Source organism: Perca flavescens, chromosome 9 (assembly GCF_004354835.1).
Source record: "Perca flavescens isolate YP-PL-M2 chromosome 9, PFLA_1.0, whole genome shotgun sequence".
In the NCBI taxonomy this organism is placed as follows: domain Eukaryota; kingdom Metazoa; phylum Chordata; class Actinopteri; order Perciformes; family Percidae; genus Perca; species Perca flavescens.
This window is the reverse complement of record NC_041339.1, coordinates 6,506,155-6,519,590: the sequence shown is the minus strand read 5'-3', so window position 1 is coordinate 6,519,590 and position 13,436 is coordinate 6,506,155. Positions and strand designations below refer to the sequence as shown.

Here is a 13,436-nt window from a genome sequence, read left to right as displayed (position 1 = left end):
GCCAACATTGGTCTCTCGGCGATTGCTGGCTGTGAATGCAGGCGTAGGTTTAGCTGAATAATGACATGCTGAGGATTGTTTTTCATGATTGACCTTTCACGCTCCTACTTATCTTGCATCATCTGGAAAACAAACCCACACCCGTATACACACACACACACACACACACACACACACACACACACGTACAGGCAAAATGAAGCTGCGACGAGGACTCTAATATCCTGTTCCTCTACTCCTCACTGGCTGGCTGGGCGTCGGCTCAGCCCCCCCCAGTCTACAACTGATAATAATGAAAATGGAGAAAGAGGTTGAATGCACATCTTATTTAACAGCCTGTTAGGTAAGGCTTCCACGCGCTGCACTGACAAACCACTCACATTACTGCTAATGTGCTCCACCGACGCGTAGATCAGTTACCCAGTATGTCAGTGTAATCACACTCACAGAGCTGCAGTTCCACCAACAAAAAAACAAAGCAGGTAAACACAGAGAGAGGAACAGCCAGGCGTGAAGCATGTGGATTTGTGTAAGCAGAGTCAGGTTTACACTCAGCACCCGCTGCCACATTCACCGAGTTAAGAATAATAACTCACTTATGTCTAATACACAATACAGGAGTCAGTGTTGGCTCTGAATTGGCTGCGTGCCTTTTCATCTATCTTACATCTTATCTACTTACACTTGTCAGGTGAGATCGCATTCACTTTGCTGAGTGTTGTTTAAATTAAACAAAATAAAAATACAAATTATGGTGATTTTTATCTGACGCCTTCTATATCTTCCAATGTTTGCATCCAGTGTATACTAGTCTATCATCCACGACCTTCTACTTCCGGGATTGCTCCATTGCCGCTGGAAATTCCGCCGGATGTCCTTTTTTCGGCCGGATGTCCGTCACCTTCCGCTTTCTTTGTGTTGGCATTCTAAACTCCGGTGGATTTATGGACTATGGTTAACTGTTCCCTCAGATCTCTGCAGGGTAAATCCAGACAGCTAGCTAGACTATCTGTCCAATCTGAGTTTTCTGTTGCACGACTAAAACAACTTTTGAACAGACACTGGTTAATGTGGCTCGGGAAAGGGAAGTTTGGCTTTACCTGCTGGAGCTGCTGCCCCCGCAACTCGACCCCGGATAAGCAGATGAATATGGATGGATGGATGGTGTATCATTTTTTATAATATTTTTGCTTCCTGTGCGCTCTTTTATCCCTCTCGCGAAGACAGATCAGCCTATGAGGTGGCGGGGCCTCTGCCGCCACCGGGTACCCAACTCTCAGGGTACACATGTCTATAAATTCGGGTAAAAGCAGGCTTCGCTTATCTCATGCGAATGCGAAACACCTAAGATCTGGACCCCAGATGATACTAAAATCCCGTGTGACTAGGACTTTAGACACCAATGCATGGAAAAATAGGCCTCAGGTTGAAAAATACAGAACTTGGCCTTTAACAAAATTACAAATATAATGTAGTTTTGTTATTAGTTCCATCCATCCATCCATCATCGTCCGCTTATCCGGTGTCGGGTCGCGGGGGAAGCAGCTCCAGCAGGGGACCCCAAACTTCCCTTTTTTGGGTGCCGACCGAAAGTCCTTCTCCAAACTTCTCTCACACCCGCTGCTTTGCCTCTTTCACGGCAGAGGCTGCAGCCCTTCGGGCCCTTAAGTACCCTGCAACTGCCTCCGGAGTCCTCTGGGATAACATATCCCGGAAAGACTCCTTCAGTCGGACGGCTTCCCTGACCACCGGTGTCCACCACGGTGTTCGTGGGTTACCGCCCCTTGAGGCACCTAAGACCCTAAGACCACAGCTCCTCGCCGCAGCTTCAGCAATGGAAACTTTGAACATTGTCCACTCAGGTTCAATGCCCCCAGCCTCCACAGGTGTGAGTTGAAAGTCTGTCGGACAGGGGCCTCCTCCAGACGTTCCCAATTTACGCGCACTACCCGTTTGGGCTTACCAGGTCTGTCCAGAGTCTTCCCCCACCCCCTGACCCAACTCACCACCAGATGGTGATCGGTTGACAGCTCCGCCCCTCTCTTCACTCGGGTGTCCAAAACATACGGCCTCAGATCAGATGAAACGATTATAAAATCGATCATTGACCTTTGGCCTACGGTGCTCTGGTACCAGGTACACTTATGAGCATCCCTATGTTCGAACATGGTGTTTGTTATAGACAATCCATGACTTTCACAGAAGTCCAACAACAAACAACCACTCTGGTTTAGATCAGGGAGGCTGTTCCTCCCAATCACACCTCTCCATTTGTCTCCATCATTGCCCACGTTCGTGTTGAAGTCCCGAAGCAGAACTATGGAGTCCCCCACTGGAGCCCCATGCAGGACTCCACTCAAGGTCTCGTTTGGTGCATATGCACAAACAACAGTCAGAGTTTCCCCCCCCACAACCCGCAGGCGACCCTCTCGTCCACGGGGTAAACTCCAACGTAGCGGCGCTCAGCCGGGGGCTTGTGAGTATCCCCACACCCGCCCGGCGCCTCACACCCTGGGCAACTCCGGAGAAGAAAAGAGTCCAACCCCTATCCAGGAGTATGGCTCCAGAACCGAGACGTTGTGTGTAGATGTAAGCCCCACCAGATCTAACCGGTAGCGCTCCACCTCCCGCACCAGTTCCGGCTCCTTCCCCCACAGAGAGGTGACATTCCACGTCCCCAGAGCCAGTCTGCTGCCCGGGTCTGGTCCGTCGAGGCCCCTGACCTTCACTGCCACCCGTGTGGGAGCGCACCCGACCCCAGCGGTTCCTCCCACAGGTGGTGGGCAAATGGGATGGAGAGGGAGTTGCCACGTTGCTTCTTCGGGCTGTGACCGACCGGGCTCCGTGGCAAACCCGGCCACCAGACGCTTGCTGACGAGCCCTCCATCTGGGCCTGGCTCCAGATGGGGGCCCCGGGCTTCCTCTGGGCAGGGTAACTTCACCTCTTCCTCATAGGGTTTTTGAACCATTCTTTGTCTGGCCCCTCACCTGAGACCACTTTGCCTTGGGAGACCCTACAAGGAGCACCAAGCTCCAGACAACACAGCCCTCAAGTTCATAGGGACACACAAACCTCTCCACCACGATAAGGTGATGGTTCCCGGTTTGTTATTGGTTGACAATAAAAAAGATTTGGAAATGAAGTGTGATTACATCGCAAAAACTGATCAAAGCAAAACTGCCTCTCGCAATCATAACTTAAATGAGGATATATAATCTTTCCATCAGTGGCCATACATAAGCAAAACTTTAGGTTGCAGACATTCCTCTGTAGGCAGCTTGTGTTGGTTTTGGTTGTTTTTTTGTTGGTTTGTCTTTGAGCAAAGTTTCAAACCCCCCGTTGTCACACACACACATACACACACACACACACATACACACACACACTAGCACTCCTGCTGCGCAGGTAACACACTCCAGAAAAACAGTTCACAGTGAAAGTTACTGCAGCCCAGTGACAGGGTTTGTGATGGCACCTGGGAACAGCTGGAACTTCAGCAAAACAGAACATTGGCAAGTATTAAGGATGATATAAACATGCCACTCCTGTTGTTAATGCTTTGTCATTTCCAAAATTAGATGGGTCCTTATATATGTCATTTTGGAAATTACGTGTGAGCATGTGTATGAGCTGTTACTATGAAAGCCACTGTTCATCACACAAACTGCTATAATTATTATGAATCATATTTCTCTATATCTGTATATCTGTATCAGTGTCTCTGTGTCCAAACTGGCAACAGCAGATGGCCGCCCACCAACAGCCTGGGATCTGTCCGAGGTTTCTGCCTAAAAGGAAGTTTTACCTCGCTACTGTTGCACTAAATGTTTGCTTTTGGGAGAATTGTTGGAATTATTGGGTCTTTGTAAATTTTAGAGTGTGGTCTAGACCTACCATCTGTAAAGTGTCTCGAGATAACTCGTGTTATGATTTGATAAGTTAAATAAAATTTAGAGATGCACCGATAGACCGGCCGGTGAGCGGAATTGGTCGGTTTTCAAGTGCTCGGCCACGACCGGCAGGTCAGTCTGACATATGCCGATTTCACGGTCAATGCTACAATTAACTGACAACACAAGTTATACGAGTTTCAGTTCTCAAGGAGGCACGCACACACGGACGCGGCAGCATAGTCTCTCAACTTTTCCGCCGCGTGTCGCGTGTACCCACTCGCAGTGTGAAGCACGTGTCTGCGCTATTCTCGCACATGTAGGGAACCTTGTGAATTAACCTGCAACATATCAGCTGTTTGGAAATTCTTCAGCGTGTGTGCAGAAGATAAGAAGTTTACAATATGCAACACCTGCAAGGAAAAAGTAGGGCGTGTAGGGACAACACCAAAAACCAAAATCAAATTTTTTTTGTTGGATACTGGATGCGAAAATAAGGAAATGGTTCTAACATTGCACTTTAGATGTGTGTGAATTTCCCACACCAGGATTAATTTATATAGTTCTATTTTATAGTGATCAATTATCTGTTCAAAAAATGTTCTATGTTCTGTGCAAAATGTTCTATTAAAGAAAAGATAGAAAATAAATATTTGTGTGTGCTGTAAAGTGGTTAGAAAAAATGAAACCGTAATCGGCCTAGAAAGTTGTAATCGGTGCATCTCTGATAAAATTGAATCCATTTGAATTGAATGAGTTCATTGTGTTTGTGAAATATGTATTTGCCATTGCATTGGCCCAATGAGCATATTTGTTCATTTGTAAAGAGACAGTTATCCATCCTCAGTTATACAACAAGTGGATTGGACCAGGCAATCTAATTGGTCTAGACATTAGAAAGTGCTCAAATCAGCATGACAGCACATCCAGAGCCATTTGAGCACACCATGCTCATCACTAAAAATATTTCTTTGCATTTCAACTCTGCATTCCGCATGTCAATATTACAGAGTTTTTGTAACATTTGTATTCATGAACATAAATCAGGAACCACAGGGGAACGCACAGAAACTCTTTTTACATTTTTATATTAAGTGATTCATCAGATTGAATGACTTATTTTTTACAGCGCTCTGGAGACGGTAATTGGAAATGTTTGGATCACATCAGATGTGGCGCTATGTTAAAGCTTTAGTGCATAACATTATTTAAATAATGAACGTCCGTAACATTCAAGCCATTGCCAAATGAGTTGATACTAAGCTAATTAAGACTATCAGCTCCACACAACTCTCTCTGGATTTCTCAGTATGGATATGTTCAGAAGATTGTGTCGTCCGGCGACTTTTGTGTACAGAAACTGTGAAGATAATGACCTCTTCTGAAGAGTCCATCATGTTGTTTTAATCCTCCGTGTCCTCCTTGGCTACTAGCAACTGTGTGGAGGTGCGGTGCGCTGTCACGGAAGGCTTGTATCATGTGGATCGCAATACTACATTCGAGGGTTTGATTTAACATCATATTATTGGCACTTCAGTGATGCTTATGGACTTCGGCAAAGTCCTAGCCACATCACTGTTGTGCCAATACTGACGTTAAATCCCACCCTTGTGTGTTATATTGCTTAATTAGATATTAATAACAGCAGCGGCATGGACAGTATTCCTTGCCAATGCAGATACAGTATGAAACAGATCGGAGGCTCAGTTAACAGCCAAAACTAAGTTTTACTAGTGCAAACCAGCTTTTACGCATTGGATAAGGCTAATAAATGGATGTAATCATTATTATGTGATGAAAAGAATTACTGTTAAATATGGACTGATGAAGTGATCTCAAGTAGTCCGCAAACTCATTCATCAGATGTAACAAGCTGTATACTCTGGCAGGTCTCATTTTAAATGCAGCCATTATCAGCTTTTCATTTCAAGGCCTGCTGCTCTTACTATAGACTAATGGCTGGTAGCGCTGAAGCAACAGGACACAGGAGGACATACGAGTGTGTATGAGAGTGAGTGAGTGAGTGAGTGTGTGTGAGGGTGGGTGGGTGTGTGTGCGTGTGTGTGTGTGTGTCCCACTGTGATGTGATGATGTGAGCCAGATCATTGCAAGGGTTTGTGCATGCATTCACTCCTGTTTTTTCCTGAACCAGAGAAGATATGCAGATACAGATAACAATAAAAAATATATCTGACAACTCAAGTAACATTTAATTAATAACCTTGCACCATAGATAAGCACTAACCTCTAGTTAAGTCTGGAACTGTGAGATGTTACATTGAGATGGCTTTTTGAGGCATTTGATTAATTACACGTGTGTGTGTGTGTGTGTGTGTGTGTGTGTGTGTGAGGGGGAGAGACCTAGTGCCTCAGCCTATCTACAATCTCCAGATCAAACTTTATTGAATTCTACGATATCAGATTACACATCAGCTGCTGTGATTTTTGGTTTCATTCTTAATTCAATTAAATTCAATTTTATTTATAGTATCAAATCATAACAAGAGTTATCTCGAGACACTTTACAGATAGAGTAGGTCTAGACCACACTCTATAAATTTACAAAGCCCCAACAATTCCAACAATTCCAGTAATTCCCTCAAGAGCAAGCAGTGCGACAGTGGTGAGGAAAAACTCCCTCTTGGGAAGAAACCTCGGACAGACCCAGGCTCTTGGTAGGGGGTGTCTGACGGGCCGGTTGGGGATATGATGAACAGTGGCGATAATAGTCAAATTAATAATGGAACAGTGACTTCAAATGGTAGTCGTAGTAGTTCATGTCATATCAGGGCGCTGCAGGGCCCAAATAGTGATGGCCAAATGAAACACTATTTTAACTACATTCTTCATTCTCTGAGCCCACTAGATAGGCGTTCTCTGTTCAACAAAGGATTGAAAGCACACTGATTTGCCATTCTTTGAGCCTTTTTCTTTAAACCAAATCTAGTGGGCTCAGAAAATAAATAAAATGGTTCACGGAGCTTCATTAGGCTTCATTTGGCCATCACTAATTCTTGATTACTAGCAGAAACTAAGAGCAAATATTCAGATGGAAGCCACCTGAACCAACCGGTTGCTGCACTCGTCTGAAAACAGCACCATTTTTGTACCTTGGGTAAAAACTCACAGTCTATGACGTGTTTTTTGGAGATGGCAAATCACGGTGTCTCTCAGGGTCCAGTCCTTGTACAAGTGGAACAAGGCAGGAAGTCAAGCCTTTTCTCACTCTTGTTGGGCTCTGCAGGGTTATGCCTTATCACGATACTTCTTGCAATTTTAATGGGCAGAATCTTAAACCTACATTGTGTAATTTTTTTTGAGTTGATTCTTAGCAAAACCCCCTTTGTTCTGTCACAAATATGTGCTCATTCATGTGTAATTACTTCCACCAACTAATCTGAGTATTCTCGTAAGCGTAGAACCTGACATTCAGAATCATTCAGAATACATACAAGCGACTCGCTCGAATGACGGCAGCCATGTAGCGCCTCCATCTTTAAAATACATTAGCCAAAGAGGGACATACCTCCGCCTTTCGCCCTCTTACACCTATTGGCACCGTCACGAATGTAAGGGGGAGATTACTCACCAGGGAGGCGAAAAAGATAATTAAAACGACAACGCGACAGACAAAGCAACAAGACCAAAGTTAATATTGGAGTGGCTAGAACAGCTGCGTGTAAACGATGGAGAGAGCTGATTTCGGGTTCGGCCACCGTAGGATGAAGGGCTAGAAAGTAATATTCAGTTGGTTGTCATATACAATTTCACCGCTAGATGGGAGAAATTCTTACAACATGTAGCTTTAAAGGTGCCCTGCCACACGTACTTCATTACTTTGTGGTAATGTCTGAAGTTCTATCATGGACTCTTGTTTTTATGGAAAAAAATGGCTTGGTTACCTTGTTTCAAGCCATTCTAGCGTGGTATAGAAAGCCTACAGGAAGACTCAGCTCGATTTCTGCCAGTTCTCATTAATATTCAACAAGCTAAGCTGTTTGAATCTGATTGGCTAACAGCTAGCCAATGAGAGCCTGGCTGTCAGAATCCTTTACCCAGACCAACTGGGTGAGCTAATGAATGGTAATGAGCTCAGGCAATATGATGACAGACTGACCAGCTTTTGTAAATTGGCCTGATTTCTCTGCTTATTTCTGTTCAGTGGCTAGAGCTGACGGAGGAGGTAGCAGTTCATTTTCACATTCACGAAACACACAAACACATATTTTAAAAAATGTAAAACGGTTTTGTATGGCAGGGCACCTTTAAGGCACCGACAGCAGTGTCTGGTATGTTTTTGGGTTACAAAACAACAGTATTTAATAATAATCAGGTAATCATTTGAATTATTAGACTAGTAAATACAAGTCAGCATCCCTCTCATTGAATATGTGGCTTAGTATCATCCAATACAAACATTTCATATTTCCCATCCAAATATTTGGATATATTTTTTTCCGAAGAAAGGCTTACCAAAATATTCTAAACTGAATTGACTGTTATCTTGTTTGGCAAACACATCAACCTGTCTCCACAGAGTTCCCTCCATTTCACCATATTGGGTAAAAGAAAAAACTTGGAAAGGTAGAAAAGTTGATGCAGCTGCTGTTTCATAATTTATATGCCCTCCTTCTTCTAGGGTACATAAACTGTGCACCCATCTGTCCTGGTTTATCCGCTGGAAATTCACTACTTTAAATGCAAATTACCTTCCATTGTAGGACATCAACAAGCCATAATCCCTCACTGGCTTTTATAGTAGGTAAAGGCAGTGGTTTATACATATTATTCTTGGAAAGGAGGCAGACATTTATGCATACTTAGCAGCATCTTTTTAAAAATAACCAATGCTGAACTTTAACTCTGCAATGGTGAGCCAGCTCGATACATGAGTAGAAACACCATGCCTGGAATATGTGAGGTATTTTAGTGAGATAATAGAATGTTGATTTTTCAGATGCATGGGAATGGGAACAAAAAAATATTTATCCCTGGCCTGACTGAAACAGAACGCAGTTTCCAATATCACTAAGTAACCACAAAAAATAAACCTCTAGGGTAAAGGGCAGAGCAGACATTGTAACGTTGCACGCGATGCAATTGTCCGAAAAAGTATGTAAATGAAATTAGATGGTTTGACCGTGGAGATGGGAGATACAGTTCGCTTGACTGTAGTTGTTGCTTGCATGGGTGGTCACTCTCAGTGTCAGTGTAGCGTTGACGTTAGTCTGATAGTGCAGCACATATAATTGCACAAATCCACAATATGCTCCTCTCTGGGTTGTCATTCTGAGATGGGATTCTGTAGAAACACAGCCTAGGCTAGTCTCTCTTTGGTTTGTGCATCCGACTGAACAACAACTATCTGACGTTATGGATACAGCGTGAGCTGACTCGTGTGCGGGCAGTGGAGGGCAGCTTCTAGCTCAGTGATTTTTTTTTTTTTTTTTTTCCTTGGTCATTGAATTGGACCTGAGAGAACTTTTTTTCCACACCAAGAGCAGGAAGTTACCTCGTACTCCTGAGAGAAGCGCAGACCGTCATTGGCTTTGAGTCTCTCTATGTAGTCCGCCAGGTCACAGACAGCGATGGGAGGATGTTCCCTCATCCCTGCAGGGAGAGGTGGAGCGGTAAGTACAGTCCATCTCACACACACACACACACACACACACACACACACACACACACACACACACACACACACACGCACACAGACGCACACAGACGCACACAGGGTCCAAAATTAGCACCATCAACTAAAATCAACTGGTACAATATGCAAGTGTCTGGTAGATTTGCTTCACTCAACAGCCCAAAAACGATGGTGATCTATTGAGTGTCTGGTAAAATTTGACGCACGCACGCACACACGCATGCACGCACACACGCACCAGAGTGCAGATGCATGTTGAAGGCTCAGAGCTAACTGGTCATAGCGATATGGGGTGACAGGGAGGGTGCTGTGTGCTGAGCAGAGTGATGATTGTATGACCGTGCAGCTCTTCAACAGCATGCCATGACCACGCTGGTGATGTGAGCGTCAACGAGCATGCTGATTGGTTAAAGAAATCCCATTAAGCCATAAGTGAGTGTGAAAGTGCCACACGGGTGGTTGGGGCGTTAAGAGTACCTACAGCATCTTACACTGACATTTTTTTTTTTATGTCTTTCTATTGTATTTCATTTCAAATCTCAGTTTTAATGACATGGACAGACCATGAGGGAAGTATATGGAGTTTAATAAGAGGGCTCTAGTTCAAATGGGTGCTATGTAAAAAGAAAGGGAAAGAGGTGGGGATGGAGGAAATATCAGTAAAACACAAGAGGGATAAAAAAAACTAACTTGGAGTATTCGGGCAACTGAGGCCACTGGAACCTGTGGGGAAAAAGACCAGGCAAAACAAACAGAACAGGGGTCAGTTAGGAGAAGACAGAGAAACGAAAAGAACACATGGATCTGTTTTGTGCGCTGCACTGTGACGCAGCTTTATCTGTAAAATATCTCTTAATATTCACTGCATCCGAGCACAGATGAAGTAGGCTTCAGTTGTTACGGGGGCAGTCACACCAAAATAGGCAATCCAGCGATTTTCGGCAGGGTGGTGCAGCAGGGGGGAGTGTCAATGAAACGGCCCATTTATGTGAAGTCCTGTTGTGTTCTTAACCCCCCTCCCCCACAGCCCCACCCCGACTCCCCCCAAAAGCACAAGAAGACTTTATATTTCACAATTAATTTTTTAGATTTTCCATCCGATCGTTTATAGAGCTCGTTGTTTCCGACCGCACTTGAAGGCAGCTTTGTTTCACAGGAGAGAGAGAGAGAGAGAGAGAGAGAGAGAGAGAGAGAGAGAGAGCGAGAGAGAGAGAGAAAGAAAAGAGACGAGTGAGGCATAGTGAGTGCTTTGTTGTTGTAGGAAACATTCAGTTATTACAAACTCCTGGGCAGGTCAGTGCTTGTGTTTGGTGTTTTAAAACTTTCCTGTTTTCCTGTACGGGATTCTCACACCGCCTCATAGCTCAAAACACACCGACAAGTCTGATCTCCAGTTACATTACTGGCCGCCGCAGCGTGACATGGGGTTGCGTTTCTCCAAAAGTTGAGTCGGTCTCAACCAAAGCCGGTCCACGGAAAGCCATTCCACTCCCTATTCAGCCCCATTGTACCAAATTTGGTTGCAGTTCCACCAGAGTTCCATTGGGGGTGATCGCGGTCCAGTGCAGAATGAATGGGACTCTATGGAGCTAGACGGCTAAATGTGGCTCTTTCGCCCGATTGTCGTTGAGAAACCTCAGATTTGTTTGTAGTTTTTGCAAGTTCAACATGGATTATAGGTCGAAAGTTGAATGAAAGAGTACTTATGACCTTTTGATTTCCGTAAAGCAGTATCTCTGGCCGTATATGTGTATGACGTCATTGACATTTTAAAAGACTTTTTAAAACAAAAAAGCGACTTTAAAAAAATCTAACACCCAGCAGTGTATATTTTCTTTGCCTCCCCTTTCGTATGCAACATTCAAATTACTAGACAAAAAATGATATCCTGAGAAAAGTGGATTTTGAGGGGTATAGCTCCATAGAGTCCCATTCATTCTGCACTGGCCTGTGAGCGCCCCCTATATGGAACTCTGGTGGAACTGCAACCAGTTCAGAAGCCGCAAGTAACGAGGGAGCGGAAATTCTTCCTATATTAGAAATTCTTTGGTCTCAACTTTTCGCCGCGGGCCCCGGTACGTATTTTTGCGTGTCCCCCTCTGCGCCAACCCCCGCCGCAGCCTTATTGCACTATCCCCATCCTAAATAATTGGAAAGACCTGCGTTTTTGCCGTAACGTCGGACGGCTGACGCAAGCAGTCTCAACGCGGCCTTAGCAATGCCAGCGGCGGTCTCTGGGGGGTGGAGATGTTGGTCATTGGTTGTTGGTCAATTTGTCGGGTCACCACCTAAAGGCATGGTTAAATTACGTTTCCGATCAACGAAATTTACTCACATTCGTCCCCAAAAAAGGCTGCTGTGTTGGCTATTTGCAAATGTCCAAAAAAGGGCTCCTTAGGGATATCAAACTGTTGCTTATGCCTTCTTGAAATATGTCTCCAATAACCTTATTGCCCCTAGGTTTCCACATATTAAAGACTGAGGTGCTACTCCCTTGGATAAAGTCACCATTCACAGCGACAGGCGTCAGCATAGAGAACAAGTCCTTTATTCCAGGAAAACTGTAAAATATCCTTCCAGACCTTAAGAGAATTGTAAACTAAAGGGTTTAACTTCTTAAGCGATGTTATGTATTTTGCAGGTCCCGTGGGTGATAGTGGTGAGCGAGCCGAAGCATCTATACAGAGAGCTGAGTCGAGATGTGAATGTAGCCAACTGCTGATTTAAAAAAAAATATCACCTCGCCCTCATCAGTCCTTCTCCAGGAGCGATTCTTTTTTATTATCTAGGCCTAGGGGAGTTTTTGATAGAATCGGTGAGTGAGAAATTGGAACTCAAGTCCTGTCAGATCACTGTCCTATTAGCATGATGACGGTTATTCCACTGTATAATAACCCTTCTTGTAGACATTGGCGCTTAAATTATCATATGTTCAGTAATTCTCTGTTTAAAGAAGTTATAACTAAAGAAATGGATTTTTTTTATTTGATGGTGAATAAAACACCGGCAATTAGTTCTTCAGTTTTATGGGAAACTGGAAGTTTTAGAGCAGGGGTGTCAAACTCAATTTCCCTAAGGGCCACACTGGAAAAAGAGAATCGCACCAAGGGCCAGACATGTATAGTTTGTTGACATGCTTTTATTTAATCGAAAAAGTAAAATATCTTTGACTCAATTATTGCATGTATCATATAGTCTTCTCACTTACAGTTTGGTCCACATAAAGCCCTGAAAAAGTGAGCAAAAAAGTTCCAAAGCCATCCTAGAATTTAGCAAATCGATCAAAACAATGATTACATTTTCTAAGTAGGCTACCACCTAGCTGACTCACAACAACCTCTTTCACAGCCTGAATATGCAAACTCTCTGCTTCTGTGGGAATTTCTGTGTCTCTGAGCCTCAAAGTCAGAAAATTTGCCAAATTTAGCTTTGAGTGTCGCGTAATTGCAAGTTGAAAAACAGTTTCCCATGTTTTTGGTTTGGCGCACAACTAGGCGGGCCAAAATTTATTGTGAACTTAAATTGCTATGCGGGCCGGATCATAATGTGCGAAGGGCCAGATTTGGCCCGCGGGCCTTGAGTTTGACACGTGTTTTAGAGGCTTCGAGGCCACCCAGTGAGCTTTCACTGGAGGGGGAACAAAGGTTAGCAGACAAATGAGTTGCTGAATTTCTGTTGGTGTAAACAACATCTGCCAAATGGCCTCCCACTGCTACCTTAGGTAAATGCCAGCCATCTGATTGAGAAGAGGAACATGGATAAAACACAATGACAAACCTCCCACTGAGTTTAACACCTCCCACTGAAAGACAGGTGGGAGAAAGAAATAAGAGAAGTAGTTGGACGGGTGAAGAGATCAGTGAAAATGTACGACAGGAAAGTGACGTAGTAA

At 44.2% G+C, this 13,436-nt stretch overlaps 1 protein-coding gene across 12 annotated transcripts in view; it reads right to left on the bottom strand.

Moving 5' to 3' along the window:
- ptprfa (protein tyrosine phosphatase receptor type Fa) overlaps positions 1–13,436 on the bottom strand; it is a 404,110-nt gene that overhangs the window by 41,152 nt on the left and 349,522 nt on the right. For 8 of the 12 annotated variants that reach the window (XM_028586901.1, XM_028586900.1, XM_028586903.1 and 5 more), the window contains 2 exons: positions 10,235–10,267; positions 9,404–9,501 (listed from right to left, as the gene is read on the bottom strand). In XM_028586901.1, coding sequence (XP_028442702.1) covers positions 9,404–9,501; positions 10,235–10,267 — 131 coding nt within the window. The remainder of the gene's footprint in view (positions 1–9,403; positions 9,502–10,234; positions 10,268–13,436) is intronic. The other 4 variants (XM_028586904.1, XM_028586905.1, XM_028586906.1 and 1 more) reach the window with 1 other exon arrangement.